At 42.7% G+C, this 18,487-nt stretch overlaps 1 protein-coding gene across 1 annotated transcript; it reads right to left on the bottom strand.

The window, feature by feature from the left end:
• Positions 1–10,997: 10,997 nt before the first annotated feature.
• TIMM21 (translocase of inner mitochondrial membrane 21) lies at positions 10,998–18,038 on the bottom strand. Its single transcript, XM_066625326.1, has 6 exons — positions 17,646–18,038; positions 14,350–14,412; positions 14,152–14,249; positions 12,763–12,836; positions 11,611–11,716; positions 10,998–11,514 (listed from the first exon to the last, which is right to left on the bottom strand). The coding sequence occupies exons 1-6, from the start codon at positions 17,920–17,922 to the stop codon at positions 11,422–11,424; spliced, it is 711 nt and encodes a 236-aa protein (XP_066481423.1). The 5' UTR covers positions 17,923–18,038; the 3' UTR covers positions 10,998–11,421.
• Positions 18,039–18,487: the final 449 nt, after the last annotated feature.

Genomic DNA, 18,487 nt, shown 5'->3' with positions numbered 1-18,487 from the left:
TGGCTGAAGTTACACCTTCTTAACATGACGCTTGAAAGCTTCACCTGCCCATCACTCTAGCCCTAGAAAGTGGGGATGAGTCACTTGCATATTCTCAAGGTGTGCCTTCCAAACTGTTGGATGCCTCAGGGTGCAATCCTAACTAACTTTCTAGCGCTGAGGTGAGGGCAGTGCAACTCCAAGGTAAGGGAACAAACATTGTCTTACCTTGAGGAGGCCTCCGTGACTGCCCCCCAACTGCAGGATGCAGCACATGCCCCACTGGCACAGCTATGCCAGCGCTGGATAGTTGGTTAGGATTGCACCCTCAGTCTGTCTGCTTCTGCAGGCCTTATCAGATCTGTCCAACTATTTACCTCTCGGGTATCTTGCCTTAGTAGATGTCCTGCATTAAGGAGAGGAACACGTGCTCTTTAGGATAGGAGAGTCTGACCTCTTGCAGAAATAAAGAATGCAAGGGAAGGAAGAAAGGAATAAAAGGAAAGTTGTTTCTCCCAGAAGGGAATAGTTTAGAGACTGCCTTGACACAAAGCCAGGTTCCGATCATTTGATGGAGGAATAGCATGGGTAGCAAGGGATGCATGTTATCCATGCATGCACCAAAAGATATGATTAGTGTGCTGTGCCTATAGCACAACATTAAGGATTGTAGCAGTACTGAGGTATTAAAGCAGTTCTACACAGCAGCTAAGCTGACTTGTTAAGGACTTTACTGGGACAAATAAAGAACTGCAGCCATGGTTACACACAGGCAGAAACAAGAGGACAGGAAAAGAAATAAAAGGAGAGGTCCTCTCAGATGTAGGGCGAGACGCAACCAACAAGCTTTTAAACCAGCACCATACATACTCCCCCTACTGCTGAAGGCATTTATCTAGCTTTAGCAAATTTACACATTTGCTGACCATATATACTGGATAGCTCAGTTCACAAGCTGTTGATCCTTCAACAAAGGATTAATGCGGTTCTTGGTTTCTCATTGTTTCCTTTGCCTGGGAATAATATTTAAGTGAGGGAGAGATCTGCCACTAGGGCAAATACATTATCTGCAGAGTTAATTAATGCACCGTTCTTGTGCTTGCTTACATGTTACTAGCGGTATTACAGGACCAACCAGTGCAAAGCGTTCACAGTATGCTTAGTATAATTGTTCCAGCCATTTTCAGATCCTGTTGACATATGGGAATTTGAGGTCTAGTGCATCTGAACTTGCTCAAACCAGGCACCCTGCATTGCTGTTGCCATCAGAGACTTTAAAGGAAAAAAATTCTGCTCCATCAATATCACTGGTCCTAGTAAATTAAGCATCCAAATTAAGCATCTGCTACTGACTGAACCACAATTTTGCAGACCCCCACCTATTCTGTTCAAAGCATTGTTGTTATTTAAATACAAACACATAGTACCGATTTAAAAAGATGCCAACAAAATGGAACTTGCTAGAGAGGCATACTGTGGTGGTTTTGCTGGCAGCTGATTTAGCAATAAAATAATACTTTATGATTATGTCCTCTCATCTGTTATTGAGCTAGTAATACATGCAGAGATTGGGAAAGTGGCAGACATTCCCAGTAACTAGTCCCTTGGAATCAAGTTCAATTGTGGCAGTTTGGTATTCAAACACAGCTTCAGTCCAAAATGGCATCCATCTGGATTCACAGATGCACATGGCAGAAGATGATGATTTGCTTCCTTCACGCCAAACTCCGAAGCATTGTTTGACTACCAGTTTTATAGTGTCTTCCTGGGAGCAAAGCAGGGTTTTAGAATAAAAAAAATATTATTAGAGATAAAGGACAGAGGATCCTATCCAACTTTCCAGCACAGATGTAGCTGTGCCAATGGGGCATGTGCTGCATCCTGCAGTGGTGGTGGGGGCAGTCACAAAGGCTTTCTCAAAGTGGTGAAACTTATCTCAGAGCCACATTGCAGCTGCATCGGCACTGGAAAGTTGGATAGGATTGGACCCAGAGTCAACCAATTCAAATCAACTAAACTTTGACTTCATGCCTGGTCCCAACAGTGTTTGCACCCCATGGTGCAATCCCACACAGCTGCAGGTGACATATGAATGGCTCAACCATGTGCATGAGGTTGACTGAGTTGGTTGTGCATCATGAGGAAGACTCCCAGTGCAGTCCTAAACAGATCCTAAATCCTAAACTCAGGAGTAAGTCCTGCACATTCTAACAATCTTAGATTGCAACCCTAGGCAATCATGAGGTTGTTTCATTCATATGGTTAATACTGTGTGGGATCATGTCACGGGGAAGTGGCTCTCACACTACTATGGCAATGCGTAAAGGGGCTTGAGCGTATTGCAGTCCTGTTGACATTAAATACCTTGTATTGTGGTTATTGTACTGTTCTCCATTTCATGGCCAGTTGAAGCTGCAGGATGTAGTGAAATAATCTTTACATCCCATCTTACAACCTGTCAACCAATCTGGCTACATAATTGACAATTGACCAGCTACAGTGCACAACAATTTTTGTCATGTGTCCAGCAAAACATGGCTTGCCTTCTTCAAAGTGGTCACTTTCAATACCATAAAAATAACACTGTACTTAGCATTTGAATATCACTTTCTGAATGTATTATCTGAATGTATTACATGTCACATGTATTATCTTGATGTAATCCTCAGATCAGTCCTCTAGGGGAGATATCTTTGTATGGTTGCTGAGGAACTGAAGCTGGGAGAGAGTGACATCTCTCAGACCTTGGGAACTTATGGCCAAGGCAAGATTCAAGCCAGGAAAGTCCCAATTTGCAACCCGGATTCTTAGCAACGATATGCTACAAAATGTATGCGACTCCTACATCCCCATTTCTTGTGTGCCACTCACTTATTCAGGTGGTGGACCAGGGTTCTAAATGGTCAACTCTTATGCTATCCAACTGTCATGCCATGGGCAAGAGTTCTTTCTGGTTCTGGATTCGGGTGAAGCAAGAATCTGCATTGAGATGATGTATTAATGATGGTTTACTAGATGTTACTGTATGGATAGTAAGAGAAGCATGACTACATCTTAAACCGCTTCAGTCTGGAGTCCCGAGGCAGTGATAGATAGACCACTGAGGCCATCTATGAGGCACCAGCTGCAGACCCTGGTCAAAGTGATAATCATCATGGCTTTCTAAAGAAATCTCTCTTTATATTATAGAAAGGTCTGATGTTGCCAGCTACCTTATCTTGGTTGCTACATTCCTTTGAGAGGCCCACTAACTATCCATCCTCCCTTTTGCTCAAGGCTGAGGAGTCTAGCTAATGCATAAAAAAGGTGGCATAAATAAGCATAAGAAAAGTACTGGCACTAAGCAAAGATACTGGGTAAGAATACAACTTGGCAACAAATTGTCAGTGGGGCAGCCATATTATTTTAGGCCATAACAGAACACTGAACACAGCACTGACTCCTCCAAATACCAAGGTCTTTTAGAATGGCACACCAATCATTTTGGGCATTCTCATGTCATCAATTCATGTACTGAACCTGAGCACACTGTTGGCCTGGGTGCTGCTGCTATCTCAGTTCTCTTACTTAATACATCCTTCTCTTTCATTGGGCCTATTCTGACTCCAGTGTTCAGTGCACTAGGTTTTAACACTTCATGATGTCTACACATTCTGCTGCAGCAGCAACGACGGAGGCATATCAGTTATTGTTCATTCACTCTTCTAATTCATGCAAAGCTTGCTGAGTCTGGTCAATAGGTGCTGGTTATCTTTGTGATGGATCTGCTTTCCACTTTTTTTTGCAGAAGGCTATCTACTGCTACCAGCTAGATTACTGATAGCTGATGATTGCCTCACTTCATATGTTTAGCTGGATTGTTAAGACATTTTTATTTTGTCAGAGCTATAGTGGTTATGGTGGACAATAAACTACAGTATTCTGTTTGTAGTTTAGTGCTGCACTGCAATAGGATGACTATGCAAGGTTTGTTTATTTTTTACTGTGGGTTTTAAATTTTTAATACATACCACTTGGGAAATATGAATGGAAAATGAGGTATAAAAATGAAGACTGATGAGAAAACGGATACCGCTGAGCTGCCGTTAGAGGATGAACAGTCTCAAATGCTGGGAATTTCATGGACAGTGGGAGATATGGATCAACAGGTTGTCAGACTATCAGCTTTCAAATCCTTCGCTAATATTAGTATGAAATGACAATATGAAATTGAATAGGAATGGAAGTAACCACATATTCTTTTCCCTCTTCCTTCTCCCGGTTCTGTTGTTATCTCTCACATCACATTTTTGATTGTAAACCTTTTGGATCTCTCTTTGCTGTGTAAAACAGCATGCACACTGCTGGCACGATATAAATTCTATGTGACAGAAACAGTTCCCCCATGGTGATTTTTTCCTTGTTATTTTGAAACTTAACCACAACATGGCCAGATTTGTTATTTAACTACATGTTGCAAGAAAGCTTAATGTTCTGACCATTCTTATGAAGGTGACCAAGATGGGCATCAAGGGAATAATTCACACAAAGGCTTCATTATGGGAGGCTTGCAAGGAAACACTTAAATAGGCTGACATTGGCTGTCATAAATGAACTAAGCATTTTTATTTACAATTAGAAATTGTGTTTTTCTGGCATCTAGTTGGCCATTCTACCCCTTACCAAAGCAGTTTTGTGCTGCATTGTCCATAACACTCAGTGCTGGCAACACACCAGAAAGCATCTTTCAACCTACAGAAGGGACCCAACTTACCATTTGGACTCACTAGTTTAAGAAACAGTTCATTGGCTACATTGGCAAAAGACTCAGATTCCATACAGGACCAGGTGTTTTGCATTTAGCAAACCAATCTCTTTTTAAAGTGACATTCAATTCCACTTCTAGTGTCATAGATTTGTCTGCAAATTAGCAAGCTATTGTGTATCCCAAATATGATCCCACATGCTTGGAATCTTCATTTAATTTATTGCTGGACATTCCGTCAATAGGCAATGAAGGGAAAAGCTTAATCCAGCTTAGAAATCAATCGCTGAGTCCTCTGCTAAAGCCAGCTCGCCTATGCTTTATTTTGATAAATTGACTCTGCAGCTAGCAACCTGCCCTGTCAGAGGAAAACAAGCACACATTTCTAAATATTATAGCATAGGCATATTGCAGAAAGAAAATAGCAAACAGATCAGAGAAGAATTACAGCTGCTGTGATTTCTTACTCACATTCTATCTTCAAGGTACAAGGCAAGTCATTACAGTGGACAAATATAAAGTACCCAACCTTATATACCGAGACACCAAACTTTTCTAAGTGGTGTCTTAAATTCATCTTGTAGGTGTATAATTTTGCTTTCTTTAAAGCAGGTACTCAGCAAGTTTTAAAAAGCTAATGTATGCCGGCTGCAGAACAGGTTATTTATCACTATAATGAAAACAGATCAGAGGCTCAGCAAGTGAGTTTGTCCCTCACGGGATGGAAAACCAGAGAGCAAAAAAGATAATGCTTTTTATTGGGCTAATTACTCTTTCAAATAGTAGACTTGAACTTCTGGGATGGTACATTCTGTTTCAGCTATGCTTATGTAGTTGAAAAGACTCAACAGTAGTAACTGCAATAGTAGTAACTGCAATAGTACTGCATCATGTAGTAGTAGCCTACAACAGGCTGTTGCTTTTTAAAACGAAACAAGACCCTGCACCAATGGCCAGCTCTTCCTCTCTTATAAATTCATACTATTTTGCTTCCTAATGTTTTGATTGTTATTCCTCTATTGCTCCCATAAGTTCAGTAATTCCCTGAGGCTAGCATGCTGAATGAGGTCTCCTCATATGTAGTAGTTGGCAACCTTCAGTCTCAAAAGACTATGGTATCGCGCTCTGAAAGGTGGTTCTGGAACAGCGTCTAGTGTGGCTGAAAAGGCCGATTCGGGAGTGACAATCCCTTCCACACTGGGAGCAAGTGCAGTCTGTCCCTGGTCTGTCTCCCTGGCTATGGGCCTTCCTTCTTTGCCTCTTAGCCTCAGACTGTTGGCCAAGTGTCTCTTCAAACTGGGAAAGGCCATGTTGCACAGCCTGCCTCCAAGCGGGCCGCTCAGAGGCCAGGGTTTCCCACTTGTTGAGGTCCACTCCTAAGGCCTTCAGATCCCTCTTGCAGATGTTCTTGTATCGCAGCTGTGGTCTACCTGCAGGGCGCTTTCCTTGCACGAGTTCTCCATAGAGGAGATCCTTTGGGATCCGGCCATCATCCATTCTCACAACATGACCGAGCCAACGCAGGTGTCTCTGTTTCAGTAGTGCATACATGCTATGGATTCCAGCACGTTCCAGGACTGTGTTGTTTGGAACTTTGTCCTGCCAGGTGATGCCGAGAATACGTCGGAGGCAGCGCTTGTGGAAAGTATTCAGTTTCCTCTCCTGTTGTGAATGAAGAGTCCATGACTTGCTGCAGTACAGAAGTGTACTCAGGACGCAAGCTCTGTAGACCTGGATCTTGGTATGTTCCGTCAGCTTCTTGTTGGACCAGACTCTCTTTGTGAGTCTGGAAAACGTGGTAGCTGCTTTACCGATGAGTTTGTTTAGCTCGGTATCGAGAGAAAGAGTGTCGGAGATCGTTGAGCCAAGGTACACAAAGTCATGCACAACCTCCAGTTCATGTGCAGAGATTGTAATGCAGGGAGGTGATCCTCATATGTATCAGTTTTCTTTTTCCATAAAAACGAGGCTGATCTATGCCAGGCTGGAAACAAATAATATTGTATTGTTAAAACCAAAGAGAGCAGTGCCCTGAGAGCAGGGCAAGAGGTCTGATCTAGAGGGTTGAGCCTCCATTTGCCTGAAGATAACATCTGAAGGTTGCCAGTTCGAAGCCACCGGCACCTTGTGACCTTGAAGCAGCTGACAAGCTGAGCTAAGTTATTCTATCTGCTTTGAGCGTGGGAGGATGGAGGCCAGAATGTGCAGCCAGATCAAGAAAGAAACATCTGGTTGTTGTGGTTTCTTGAAAGATAGAACCTTTCAAATTGTAAAAATCCCTACAGGGATTTAAATTGCCTGCCAATGTAAACTGCCTTGAATAAAGTCCGAGGAGAAATCTGAGGACATAGAAAGGCGGTATATAAATACCTGTATTGTATTATTGTATTGAATGAGTGCTCTGAAAGTTCATGTAAATTTCTCCAAAGATCTTAAAAAAAGAACTATTTACATGGGCTTCCTGTACAATCTTCCAATGGTGACATTCATTTCTAGTGCCATTTGGGTCTCTTGTTCTTGGAGAGCAAGAGTCAGACAAGATGGAACAAGTAATATGAGCTATATTTGAAAACTTATAGGGGGAACCTTTAGATAGGGGAAACTATATTTGAAACTTTTAGATAGGGGGAACCTTTGGATGCAACCCAATGAAAGCAAAATCCAATTCTCTTTCCCAGCAGAAAAACTATCTGGTATCTTATACTTTTAGGATTTTAAATCATGTTTCTGTGTAACTCAAGTACTCTGAACAAAATTACATTTTGACCATAATACGTTAATTGCACCTCATGCACATTTACTGCTATCATGACAGTGTTTCTCAAATGGTAGGTCACGACCCCACTAGGTGGGTCGTGAGCCAATTTCAGATGGGTCCCCATTCATTTCAATATTTTATTTTTAATATATTAGACTTGATGCTACCTGTATGTGACTGCATTTGGGGAAAAGTTTTCCAGGTTTGAACTTTGAACAGGCTACTACTTTACATATGATTTTAACAATATTAGTCAGTGGGGCTTAGTCCTGGGCAAGTGAGGATAGGATTATAGCCTAGGATTTTAAAACATTTTTCTACTTGATTTTCTCACTTCCAGCTACAACAACACTTCTGGTGGGTCCTGACAGACTGTCATTCTAAAAAGTGGGTCCCAGTGCTAAAAAGTTTGAGAACTACAATCTTAGGAGATTACACAGGCCAACACACATTTTGCTTCCTTAAACGTTACACCAATTCCTGGGTATATTTGGGGTGCCGATTCCAAAAATGGCATCCGTTTTGCCCTATAACGTCTAGTTTTGGAGACACAGCATATCCTCTTTAGTGAATGGTTCAAGCAGCTTCCTCATGAGGAAGCCTACACCATGGCTTCCTCATGAGGAAGCTGCTTGAACCATTCACTAATGAGGCTATACTATTTCTCCAAAACTAGACATGATAAGACAAAATGGATGCCATTTTTGGAATCGGCACCCCAAATTCATATCAAACCACCATAAAGTTTGGGAAAAACTTTTCTGACCCTCACTTTTGTAGGCCTGTGCTATTGGATGTATCTGAGGAAGAGAGCAGTAGTCCTCACAAGCTGATGCTGCAATAAAATTGGTATCCTTTACAAGGGCCACAGGACTTATTATGGAAAATGACTTGAAAATGACGGAAAATTAAGCCTGGAGAATGTGTGTAACTTGGAACCCTTGCTTCTATTCTTTTAACAGAGTTATCAGCCAACAAAATTTACATCTCATTTGTCCTAAATTAGATAAAATGAGAAAATCAGGATCAAACATTGCAGTACAACATTTTGTGTTCCCAGACTAGAATGAGCTGAACAGGACTTCATGTTGGCATCCTTCAGTCTCAGAAGACTATGGTGTCACGCTCTGAATGATGGTTCTGGAACAGAGTGTCCTCTCCAGTGCGCGAAGCCTGGGTAAAGTAGGTACGGAGGATAGGCTGTTATCCATGCAGCAAATCCCCCCTCTCCACGTCGCTGAAATGGTCCAATGGAAAGGCAGAGGCCAATACGGTTGGTTCCAGCGGTGTTGCAGGAGTTGCCAGAACGTGACTGTGTTCAGCCATGAACTGCCTCAGGGACTCCGGCTCCGGATTTTGCCTCGAGGTTGACTCCTGAAGCCTTTTCCGTAACTGGATGTAACTACAAGGCAGTGGAGGTTTGGAATCAAGAGTTTTCCTTCTCTCAGGACTAAGTGATGCAGTTTTCTATAAAGCCCACTAGATGGCAGTATTCATTATCTCTATTCAAGCAATAATACTGAACAGTTATGAGCAATATACTGAACAGTTATGAGACATTGCTAAGTCCCTCAGCTATGAGGTTGAGCCAAAGAATGAGAGTGCTTTTTGCTAATATTTTCAGCAGTATCAATATGCCCTTTGGCCCCGTCCCTGAAAGGAGGTAAAAGTGTTTGTCTATTCAGAATGAGTGCATTGGTTCCTGAATTAGCTTCACTCACCATCAGTAACACTAGACAGTGCCCAAACTGATTGGCTACATTTAATTGTGATGGCATCTGATTTGATCCTGAGATCTCTTACTGGCCGGCATCACTGACCCATCACACCTGGAGTATTGTGTCCAGTTCTGGTCGCCACATCTCAAAAAGGACATAGTGGAAATGGAAAAGGTGCAAAAGAGAGCAACTGAGATGATTACTGGGTTGGGACACTTTCCTTACGAGGAAAGGCTATGGCGTTTGGGCCTTTTCAGCCTAGAAAAGAGACGCCTGAGGGGGGACATGATTGAGACATACAAAATTATGCATGGGAAGGATAAAGTGGATAGAGAGATGCTCTTTACACTCTCACATAATACCAGAACCAGGGGACATCCACTAAAATTGAGTGTTGGGAGAGTTAGAACAGACAAAAGAAAATATTTCTTTACTCAGCGTGTGGTCGGTCTGTGGAACTCCTTGCCACAGGATGTGGTGATGGCATCTGGCCTGGAAGCCTTTAAAAGGGGATTGGACAAGTTTCTGTAGGAAAGATCCATTATGGGTTACAAGTCATGATGTATATGTGCAACCTCCTGATTTTAGAAATGGGCTATGTCAGAATGCCAGATGCAAGGGAGGGCACCAGGATGCAGGCCTCTTGTTATCTGGTGTGCTCCCTGGGGCATTTGGTGGGCCGCTGTGAGATAGCTGGACTAGATGGGCCTATGGCCTGATCCAGTGGGGCTGTTCTTATGTTCTTATGACCCACTTGACTGACCCAAGAAAGCAGGGATCTACTGTCTCCATGACGAAGAAAAGAGGCAGAGAGGCCAACAGAGCAGATGTCACCACTGCCTGCTCTGCTTCTAAACGTTAACTGTGCCCCTCTCCACTCAGTGATCCATCAACTACCTCTGTGCAGAAAAGGAGGACAGCATATGTTTGTGCTGAAAGCCAAAAGTGAGCAGCCTTGAGGGTATTTTAGGAGATGGAAAGGTGGGATTATTATTAACAGTATTTATATAATGCATTTCAACAAAAAGTTCACGTAGTGGTTTACTGACAAAGTCAAATAACTAAATGGCTTCCTGTCCTGAAAGGGTTCATAATCTAAAAAGATGTGGAAGAACACCAGCGAACAGATGCTTGAAAAGACACTGTGCTGGAGGTGAAGATGGAAAGTTACTCTCCCCTTGCTACACATAAGAGGACAGCACTTGAAAAAGTGTCTCTTGCCCAGTTAGCAGGGATTAAAATATCTAGATAAAAACATTGCCCTTTTTATCATCCAGCTCAGTTTGCCCTCAGTGACACTCTCACCTGTTCAAATCTGATGGGATGAGTAGCTTGTAACATCATCCTATCCAGGGTGGGATCACTCATGTGATTAAGGGCCCAATCCTATCCAGTTTTCCAGCACTGATGCAGCCATGCAGCATGCACAGCATCCTGTGATAAGGGGGCAGTCAGGGAGGTCTCCTCAAGGCAAGGGAATATTTGTTCCCTTACCTCGGAGTTGCATTGAAGCTGCATTGGCTCTTGAAGTTAGATAGCATTGGGCTCTAAATTGAGGAAGATCACTCAGTAGTGAGAAGAAGAAGATTGGTTCTAAGTTAATATCAGATCAAGGAAACAAATAACAGCAACTAGAATTGAGTAAGATGAACATTCTCACAACGTTTGGGGGCAAATATCTGTGTTCCTGAAAGGACTACTAAAAATTAAAATGAGAGAGCTTTCAGGATTCTTGTGAGTACAAGCAATGAAGTAGCTTCTATCGGTGAATACTGTATGTAACCAAACAACAAGTATATTCTGTGTTTATACATCGTTTATTGCAGCACCACTGTGAAATCCAGAGCAAGCAATCATCCTGAAATCTCACAAGCCAATGGCTGTAGGGCATGTGTACATATAACATTGTGATTCACTATTACCAGTATTCTGATGAATCATATCTTTGCTGTTGTCACAGTTTGCTACCAATTTATATAAAGAGTGCCAGCCCTGTTTGCATTTTCTATTAAAAACATGATTCCCTATTTCCAGTATTTATGCAGAATTATACGTTCCATTGGTTCCACTGGCATTACATGCATATTACATAAGGTTATAATTTCCATGTAGTGACCTTTCAGTCTTCCTTTGCTTCATTCATCCCATTTTTGCAAACTTTTTATGCATACTGCATTACCACTCAAAAGTGTCACAGTAGTCAACGGTTCTTTGAGTTGTCACTATCTGTTGTCTTCAATTATTATGGTTCTTCTAGGGTAGACATCAATATCCACAAATACGTAGCGATACTCATATTTTCCACTTGCTGGATTCTGCAGAAAGGGGACAAAAATCATTTAATTTTGTTCACAGTAATTTCAGCATTAACTAATGCTCCTGGTCCATGTAGTTCATAGGACCCACTGTACCTCTTTCACTTCGACATGAACTGTTCCTTGTTTTCCTTTTTCTGAGCCTTCAATGTAGAACTTTAAGCGCATGTATTTCAGTCCATCTTTTACATACTCAATATTACTAAGACAACAAAACAAGAAAGGATTTTGAAAGCGATGAATACTGCAGTTAAAAAAAAAAAACACATGCTACATTCTTATAGCACAAACTTTCCACTTGTGAAGTCTGGTCAACCAAGTATTACTTAAATCCATGTACAGTACAACCAGTGACTTGGAGGATGGAGAGATAAGGAACGAAGAGTGGGCATCTGGCATTTTACTGGTGAGTTCTGATCTTCAACAATGAGGGCTGTTGAAGTATGGCAGAAGGTGTGAATGTGTTCTGGGAGTTAGGAAGGTGGGAATTTCCAGAATGACAAATGCTGTGGTCTGGTGGACAATGTCCTTCTCATGAATCTTCTGTGATTTATGCTCCAGCATCAGTGCAGCTGCAATGCAGCTCTGGGGTAAGAGAACAAATGTTCTCTTACATTGAGGAGACCTCTGTGACCGTCTCCCCACCACAGTTAACCCCCCCCCCCCGTGGGCATGGCTGCATCGGCACTTGAAAATTGGGTAGGATTGGGCCCTGAGTTCTCTATTAGTTAATGTTTCCTTTGTTTTATTGCCGATGTGTGTGGTGTTTATAAGCTATGGTTTAATTGTAAAATGTTTATTCTATAGTACGATACTTATTGATTTTATGAATGTAGTTAGCCGCCTCGAGCATTTACTTGGTAAATGAAAAGTGGGATAAAAATTCATTAAATAAATCAATCTACATAGAAAAGAACTTCAGTTTTCACAGGAACTTTCCATCTTTGCAGTAGGAAATTCTCTTTCACTTTCAGGGCCCCCTTAAGCCTGCCTGGCCCTACTTCTACCTGGTCTTCAGAGTCCGGCGGCTTGGCTGCCCAATCCATAACCAAGTTAGACCAGATAATAGGCTCACAGTCAATTTACCCCAAAGGCACACTGTCTCTTTTACTTTCCCCTAATTTAAGTAAACACAAAACAAGCAAGTATGAAAAATATAAAGTCAGAAGATGGATGAATTTAACAAGTTAATAAAGTTACGTTAGTAGAGAAAAGTGGTGCTTTCCTTAGAGATGAATTAACAGGTACCTGACATGCTGTCTTCTCCCACGGCGTGTTGCTTCACCGTAACCTTTGATGGGTTCACCAAAAACACCTATTACCTATTCAATAGGATAGGATGATTAGTGGTCCCCACTAGGGCAGCAGCATCCTCAATAATACAATCAGGAATTGTTTCTCTGAATATGTCCCCATCAGTACTCCTCTTCCCATCAAACACACAGCTACAGGGATGTTGGATATATTCTAGCAGTTCATAGAGGGCAACAGTGAGGTCCAACTGACGAAATACTGCCCCATGTGAAATGGATGGTCATCTCAGAATCCTCTGTAATGTATGTGCAGGGCTTATGTAACAAAGATGCAAGGGTTCCTTGGCAGATGAGTTAATGAGGAAAGGGTTTTCATTGCAAATGTCAAACGTTCAAAAAATATGTGCTTGATTATTTGTGCAATCTGCTCTCCCTCACATAAATATAATGTTTCATACTGCCTCTTGCTGACTGCAGCCTGGTCAACAGTAATGCAGGAATTTACCAAGGTTATTTCACAACATCCTTGAACAGAGAAGACTCTTTGGGAGCCAGTCTCTGCAGTTACTGCTCTCCTACCTTCAATAGTTCTGTGGCAGATAGCAAAAAATAATTCCAGGAATACTAATTTATCACAGAAAAGGGCTAAAAGATCACAAAGTTGTGTGCACAACTAACAGAAAAATCACCCAAGAGAGCTCCCAGTTTATAGTGCAGAAATAGAATGTGCTCTGTAAGCCATATTTCAAACCACTTTTGTATATTGTGAATTAGTGTTCTTTACAGCCCAATCTGATTGGGCCTCTACAGCGCTAGAACTCCTGTTCTGGCAGCCCAGTGCACTTTACGGTTGTCTCAAAAAGTGACACACCATAGAGTACAGCCAGGCTGCCACCATAAGTGGCAAGACGCTGTGAGCCAGAAGAACTAGGAATAGCTCCAGTGCCAGTAAGTAAGTGCAGGGGTGTGCAAGGAATGGGTGGAGATCAGGACAGGGAAGGGAGCATGTTGAAGCCAGAAAGGGGGAAGTATTGGCACAATCAGCAGCACCAATATCCTATCCCCGTTCCTGGCCTTGATTTGTCTTCCCGGGTCCAGTCAGATATGAACCAACAGAACAAGCAAACACACTGGGGTGACGGAAGCTTACCTCTGGGCAAGGGAACAAATGTTCCCTTTTGTGGATGAGACCTCAGGTGGTGGGGATGCATGGGCAGAAGTGAGGTAGGGTTTAGATAGCATTGAGTTGGTAGTTTAAGACTGGAATACGCAAAAGAAAATGGCATTGATTTCAATGAGCTACAGAAGGAGAATTTTCCTTTCCAAAGTCAAGAAAGAGCAGCTCTCATGGAGAAGCTCTTTCACTCAAATAAATAAAACAAACCTCAGGGTGAGCTCTGCATTTCTCCAGGGCATCTCCATAGATCTTACTAGGACTGGAGGAGGAGAACAACTCTTTGAAAATCACATAGAATAAACCACCTAAAAGAAAACCAAATGCAGTTGAACTAAGAATGTGCCTTCCAAAATCACCAATAGTAAAGAATTTGTAGGATAGGAAGATGTTTCCTGCTTCAACAACCTGTAACACCAATCCCAATCACCACCACGATCAAGTAGGTAAAATCTCGTCCAGCTTCTTTGACTGAAAGAGAGAGAAAAAAAGCAAAACAGGAGTTACCTCCACTCTGTTGACTTGTGCACACACATTCAATCGCTCCTAAAAGCAAAAAGACAGTAGTATGCTTTTTGTTTCATGAACAACAGGGGAGCATAAAATGATTTTACATTAGTCCCAGGGCTGTGTCATTCCCCATTATCCCTTACCCCAGAACATCCCACTCTAAGTAATAAGATTAATCCAATCTCCCCAAAATAATTTTGGTTTGTGTTTGCATCTCAGAACCATGAATGAGCTACAAATTACTTAGGTTTGCATGAATGCTGGCTGTCTCAATATACCATCATTCTATCACTGATCTCACAGCACACTCCCAAGAACGAAAACTACTATGACTGTAACTTTGAACTTTGTATTCCTTAGATAGGCAGAAAATGAAGTGTTCTTTCTAAAGTTACTAACAGCATAATCCTATGCATATCTACTCAGAAGTAAGCCCCATTAAATTAAATTGGACTTACTTCTAAGTAAGTGTATATAGGATTACATTTTGAATCATGTTGTTTTACAGCCAAAATAGCTACTATGGCACCCAACGTGCACTGGGCAGCCTGCACCGGCTCCTTGGGGGAAGGGAACCCTTCCCCCTGGGTAAGGGAAGTAGCCCCACAATGGGGCTACTCAATTCAGTGGCAGCTCTTGAGCTGGCGCAGAATCAAGGAGTCCTGTGTCGGGCCTTGTGTCCCGACATGGGGCTCAGGATCTGGTGAAGCTGAGCTCTGCCTGTCCCACCCCCCTCTGGCCCCACTCCCTCCTCCCCTCCCCTACCTGCCCTCCCCCACTTCCCCTGCCTCCCCCCACACCCCCACTCACCTCTCCACCATCCAGTGTTTCGGGTGAGCCATTGAGCAGCGGAATGCAGGCCCAGCACTGGAGCTGGCCCAGTGCAGGCTCGTGCTCAATGGCTCACCCGAAACACTGGATGGTGGAGAGGTGAGTGGGGGTGTGGGGGGAGGCAGGGGAAGTGGGGGAGGGCAGGTTGGGGTGGGGATGGGGAGGACTAGGCTAGCTGTGGCACTGGGTCTGCAGTAATGGTCGCAGACATGCCTTATGGCACATTTGTGACAGTATGCGCTGGTGGTAAGCTGGCACGCAGGGCTCTAGATCAGGCCCTCAGTCTGCAATTCCATTCAGTCACACTTTGGTGGCAGGTCCAGAATCCCTTCTTGTTGCCTAACTAGTAAATTATAATACAGTATTTGAATGCTTCCCAACTTACTCAAGGAACAATTCTCTTTTTCTGAATCAAATGTACAGGAACACTTCACTTATATACTCCAAAAGCAACAATATGATTTGGGTACATTTTCAAGCATAAAATTCAAGGAGCCCAGCCCCAGTGCTTCTGTGTATCATGGATTGGGAGAGACTCATGCTGAGTTGTAATGGGCAGCCTCCTCTGAGGTGAGAAATTCTGTTATGCCTCTGCATCAGGAATGAGGAGATGGGTGGATACTCTGGGCTCAAAAAGCCTTTAATTTTGTCCGTTTCTCACTTATTTAATCTATTTCTTTATATTAGCAGTTATCTAGTATATGAGTATTTTTAGTGCTAGCATTTTAGAAGTTACTATAGCACATAGCAGGTTCACTGAAGTCTTTTTTTCTTCAGCCTGTGTTATCTTCCTGCTTTTCTTACCACAAGGGGAAGCTACCTGTTTTTCATGCCCCCTCCTCCCTAGACACAAATATTGACCCTACCTTGAGCTTGAGACATACAATAGATTTTTAAGGTGGACTCAGAGGCGTATAGTCTGTTGGGTGCACACACACTAACACACATGCCTTTTCTCCTACGGTTTGACCAACTTTTCAAGCACTATAAAAACATGAAGAATCATTTTGCCCAGAGACAGAGGTCAGATAAGTGTACACCTCTCAGGCAATAAGAAATCTCTCATATTACCTTCAACAATTTGTGTTACCAGATTGCCAGTCTTCAGCCTTGACTGTGTTTCTTTCTCAGCCATTCACATAAACTGAGATACACATTAACCAAATATTGTTGAAAGGGTTTTCAAAAATATTATTTCCAATGCTAAAGTGTAACAGATTACTCCAAGAAACACCACCTCTGTTAAACCCAGTCAGGTTTTAATTTTCATGCCATGTCCTGCAAATAGATTGTTATTGTTTCTATGGTTGAATAAGAAACCAAGCAAAACGTAAAAGTGATCATGGAATTGCTTTGCATATAGCATTATATGTTTTAGATATAGAAATAGTTTAGTGGGCTCAATATATTTATATGATATAATAAATTTAGCCTTAGGGATTCAAGCTGTACTGGCTATACTCCTTTCCTCTGTGTTAATTCTGAACCCAACTTGATGGCATTCAACTCACATCTACAATGTCAACCTATAACAGTTATGAGCTAAGAGGTTCTCACAAGAAACACTGTCATTTTGCAAGGATACTGAGAAAGGTCTGTGTGAATGCTAAACCAGCATGGAAGGAGTCAGCCACCTGCTTGTCTCTGGCTAGCAGGAAAAGAGCCAAGGAAGTTTTTGTTAATTGGAAGATAATTTTTATCTTTTTCAGGTCCATCAATGGGGCACAAACAACAGAGGTATGTTGGGACAGACAGGCTAGTTTTTAGACACGTGCAGACTAGTAACTTTAATTAACTTCTTTGCAGAGTTGTGCTAACTCCCTCACAGGCTTATTTTTCCTAATTTTTATTGATAATCATTGACTCCTGCTCCACTCTAGGAGTGGGGCTTAGAGCACAACCCTATTGTGTACAATGGGGCTTATGCCCAGGAAAGAGTGGATAGGATTGCAGCCTTAATTTCCATTATTGTTTAGCACTGGAACATTGCAACTAATAGTAAAATAATGAGTTCATTTAATTTGTTCCGTAACTCTGTGAACTTATTTGGTGAAAGGTAGTATATAAATAATAGTAATTTCTTAGAGCAGACATAGGCAGAAGATATTCTAAAGTCACAGTAGACCACTCACCAGAATTTGGTTGGCTGCCAAATTCTGGGAACCTTGCAAAGAGCACTGGACTAAGTGGATCTTGTTGTTATCCAGCAAATCACTTCTTGTGTCCTCAAGTAAAAGTACAAACTCAGGATCACTCAACAATAGATCCGTTATAGTTATACATCGTGTGGCAAGGAGTTCCACAGGCTAATTGCATTCTGGTTAAGTCACTTTGAAGCAGTCACTGCAGCCTCCCACCTGTACCTTTCTGAGCGGCTCCTCCTGGTTGGCTCCTTTGCATAGGTACCTGCGTACTGCTGTTCTCAGGTCTCCCAGCTCGCAGGGGCCCTTCCCGAGTCCAGATGTGTCGCTTCCTGTCCTCCAGGGTTGCCCCAGGGTGCAAGGCAGACGCCCTGGGACTCAGCCCTTGCCCTACTACCCTGAGGCATGCCCAAGTCCTCACCAATACTTTCCTATGGTGAGCAGACCACACTGCAGATCCCAGGAGCCTGTCACTGAAATGGACAAGAGAAGAGAGCATCCTGAGGTTAACACTGAGTGTGAAGGGCCAGTGCTTAGACTACACCTCCTTCTGGCCCATGCCTGGAGGCCAGTTCATTGCCCAGCAGCTGGCTCTCTCTGCAACATGGAGCTCAGGCACCCAGCTACTATTTTCACAAAGCTTGCTGGGAATTGTAGTTCGCAGGAAACCCATTTGGGAACTCCATATAGGCAAAAGGACTACAAATCCCACAATGCAAAGCACCGCATGTTTGGCTTTGGAGGTAGAACTTGCCACCCCATCCCCTGAGTTTCACATAGACTTAAAAAAAACACAGAGGTAAATAACGGTGGACAAAGGTGTCTTTTTTGTCTTGACCTCAGGGCTGAAGTGTCAGCTGTCCAACAATGGGAAAACCAGGATTTGATCACAGCAATGTGGCTGCCCCTTACTCTCACCCTCCCTGGCAAAGTTAGTCTGTGGAACTCCTTGCCACAGGATGCGTTGATGGTCCCTGACCAAGATCTTTTAAAAGGGGATTGGACAGATTTCTGGAGGAAAAGTCCATCACAGGCGACAAGCCATTATGAGTATATGCAAGCTC

Source organism: Tiliqua scincoides, chromosome 4 (genome assembly GCF_035046505.1).
Source record: "Tiliqua scincoides isolate rTilSci1 chromosome 4, rTilSci1.hap2, whole genome shotgun sequence".
NCBI lineage: Eukaryota > Metazoa > Chordata > Lepidosauria > Squamata > Scincidae > Tiliqua > Tiliqua scincoides.
The sequence above is the reverse complement of the archived record's forward strand: the minus strand, read 5'-3'. Positions and strand labels throughout refer to the sequence as shown.

What these genes read in the sequence shown, in the direction of transcription:
- TIMM21 (XM_066625326.1), bottom strand. Translation starts at nt 17,922, where the DNA reads ATGCTCTCTTCTCTTGTCCATTTCAGTGACAGGCTCCTGGGATCTGCA. An exon ending in AGGAGGAGCCGCTCAGAAAG is followed by an intron (nt 14,413 to 17,645) that starts GTACAGGTGGGA and finishes TCTCTCTTTCAG; the next exon opens with TCAAAGAAGCTGGACGAGAT. An exon ending in GATTGGGATTGGTGTTACAG is followed by an intron (nt 14,250 to 14,349) that starts GTTGTTGAAGCA and finishes GTTTTCTTTTAG; the next exon opens with GTGGTTTATTCTATGTGATT.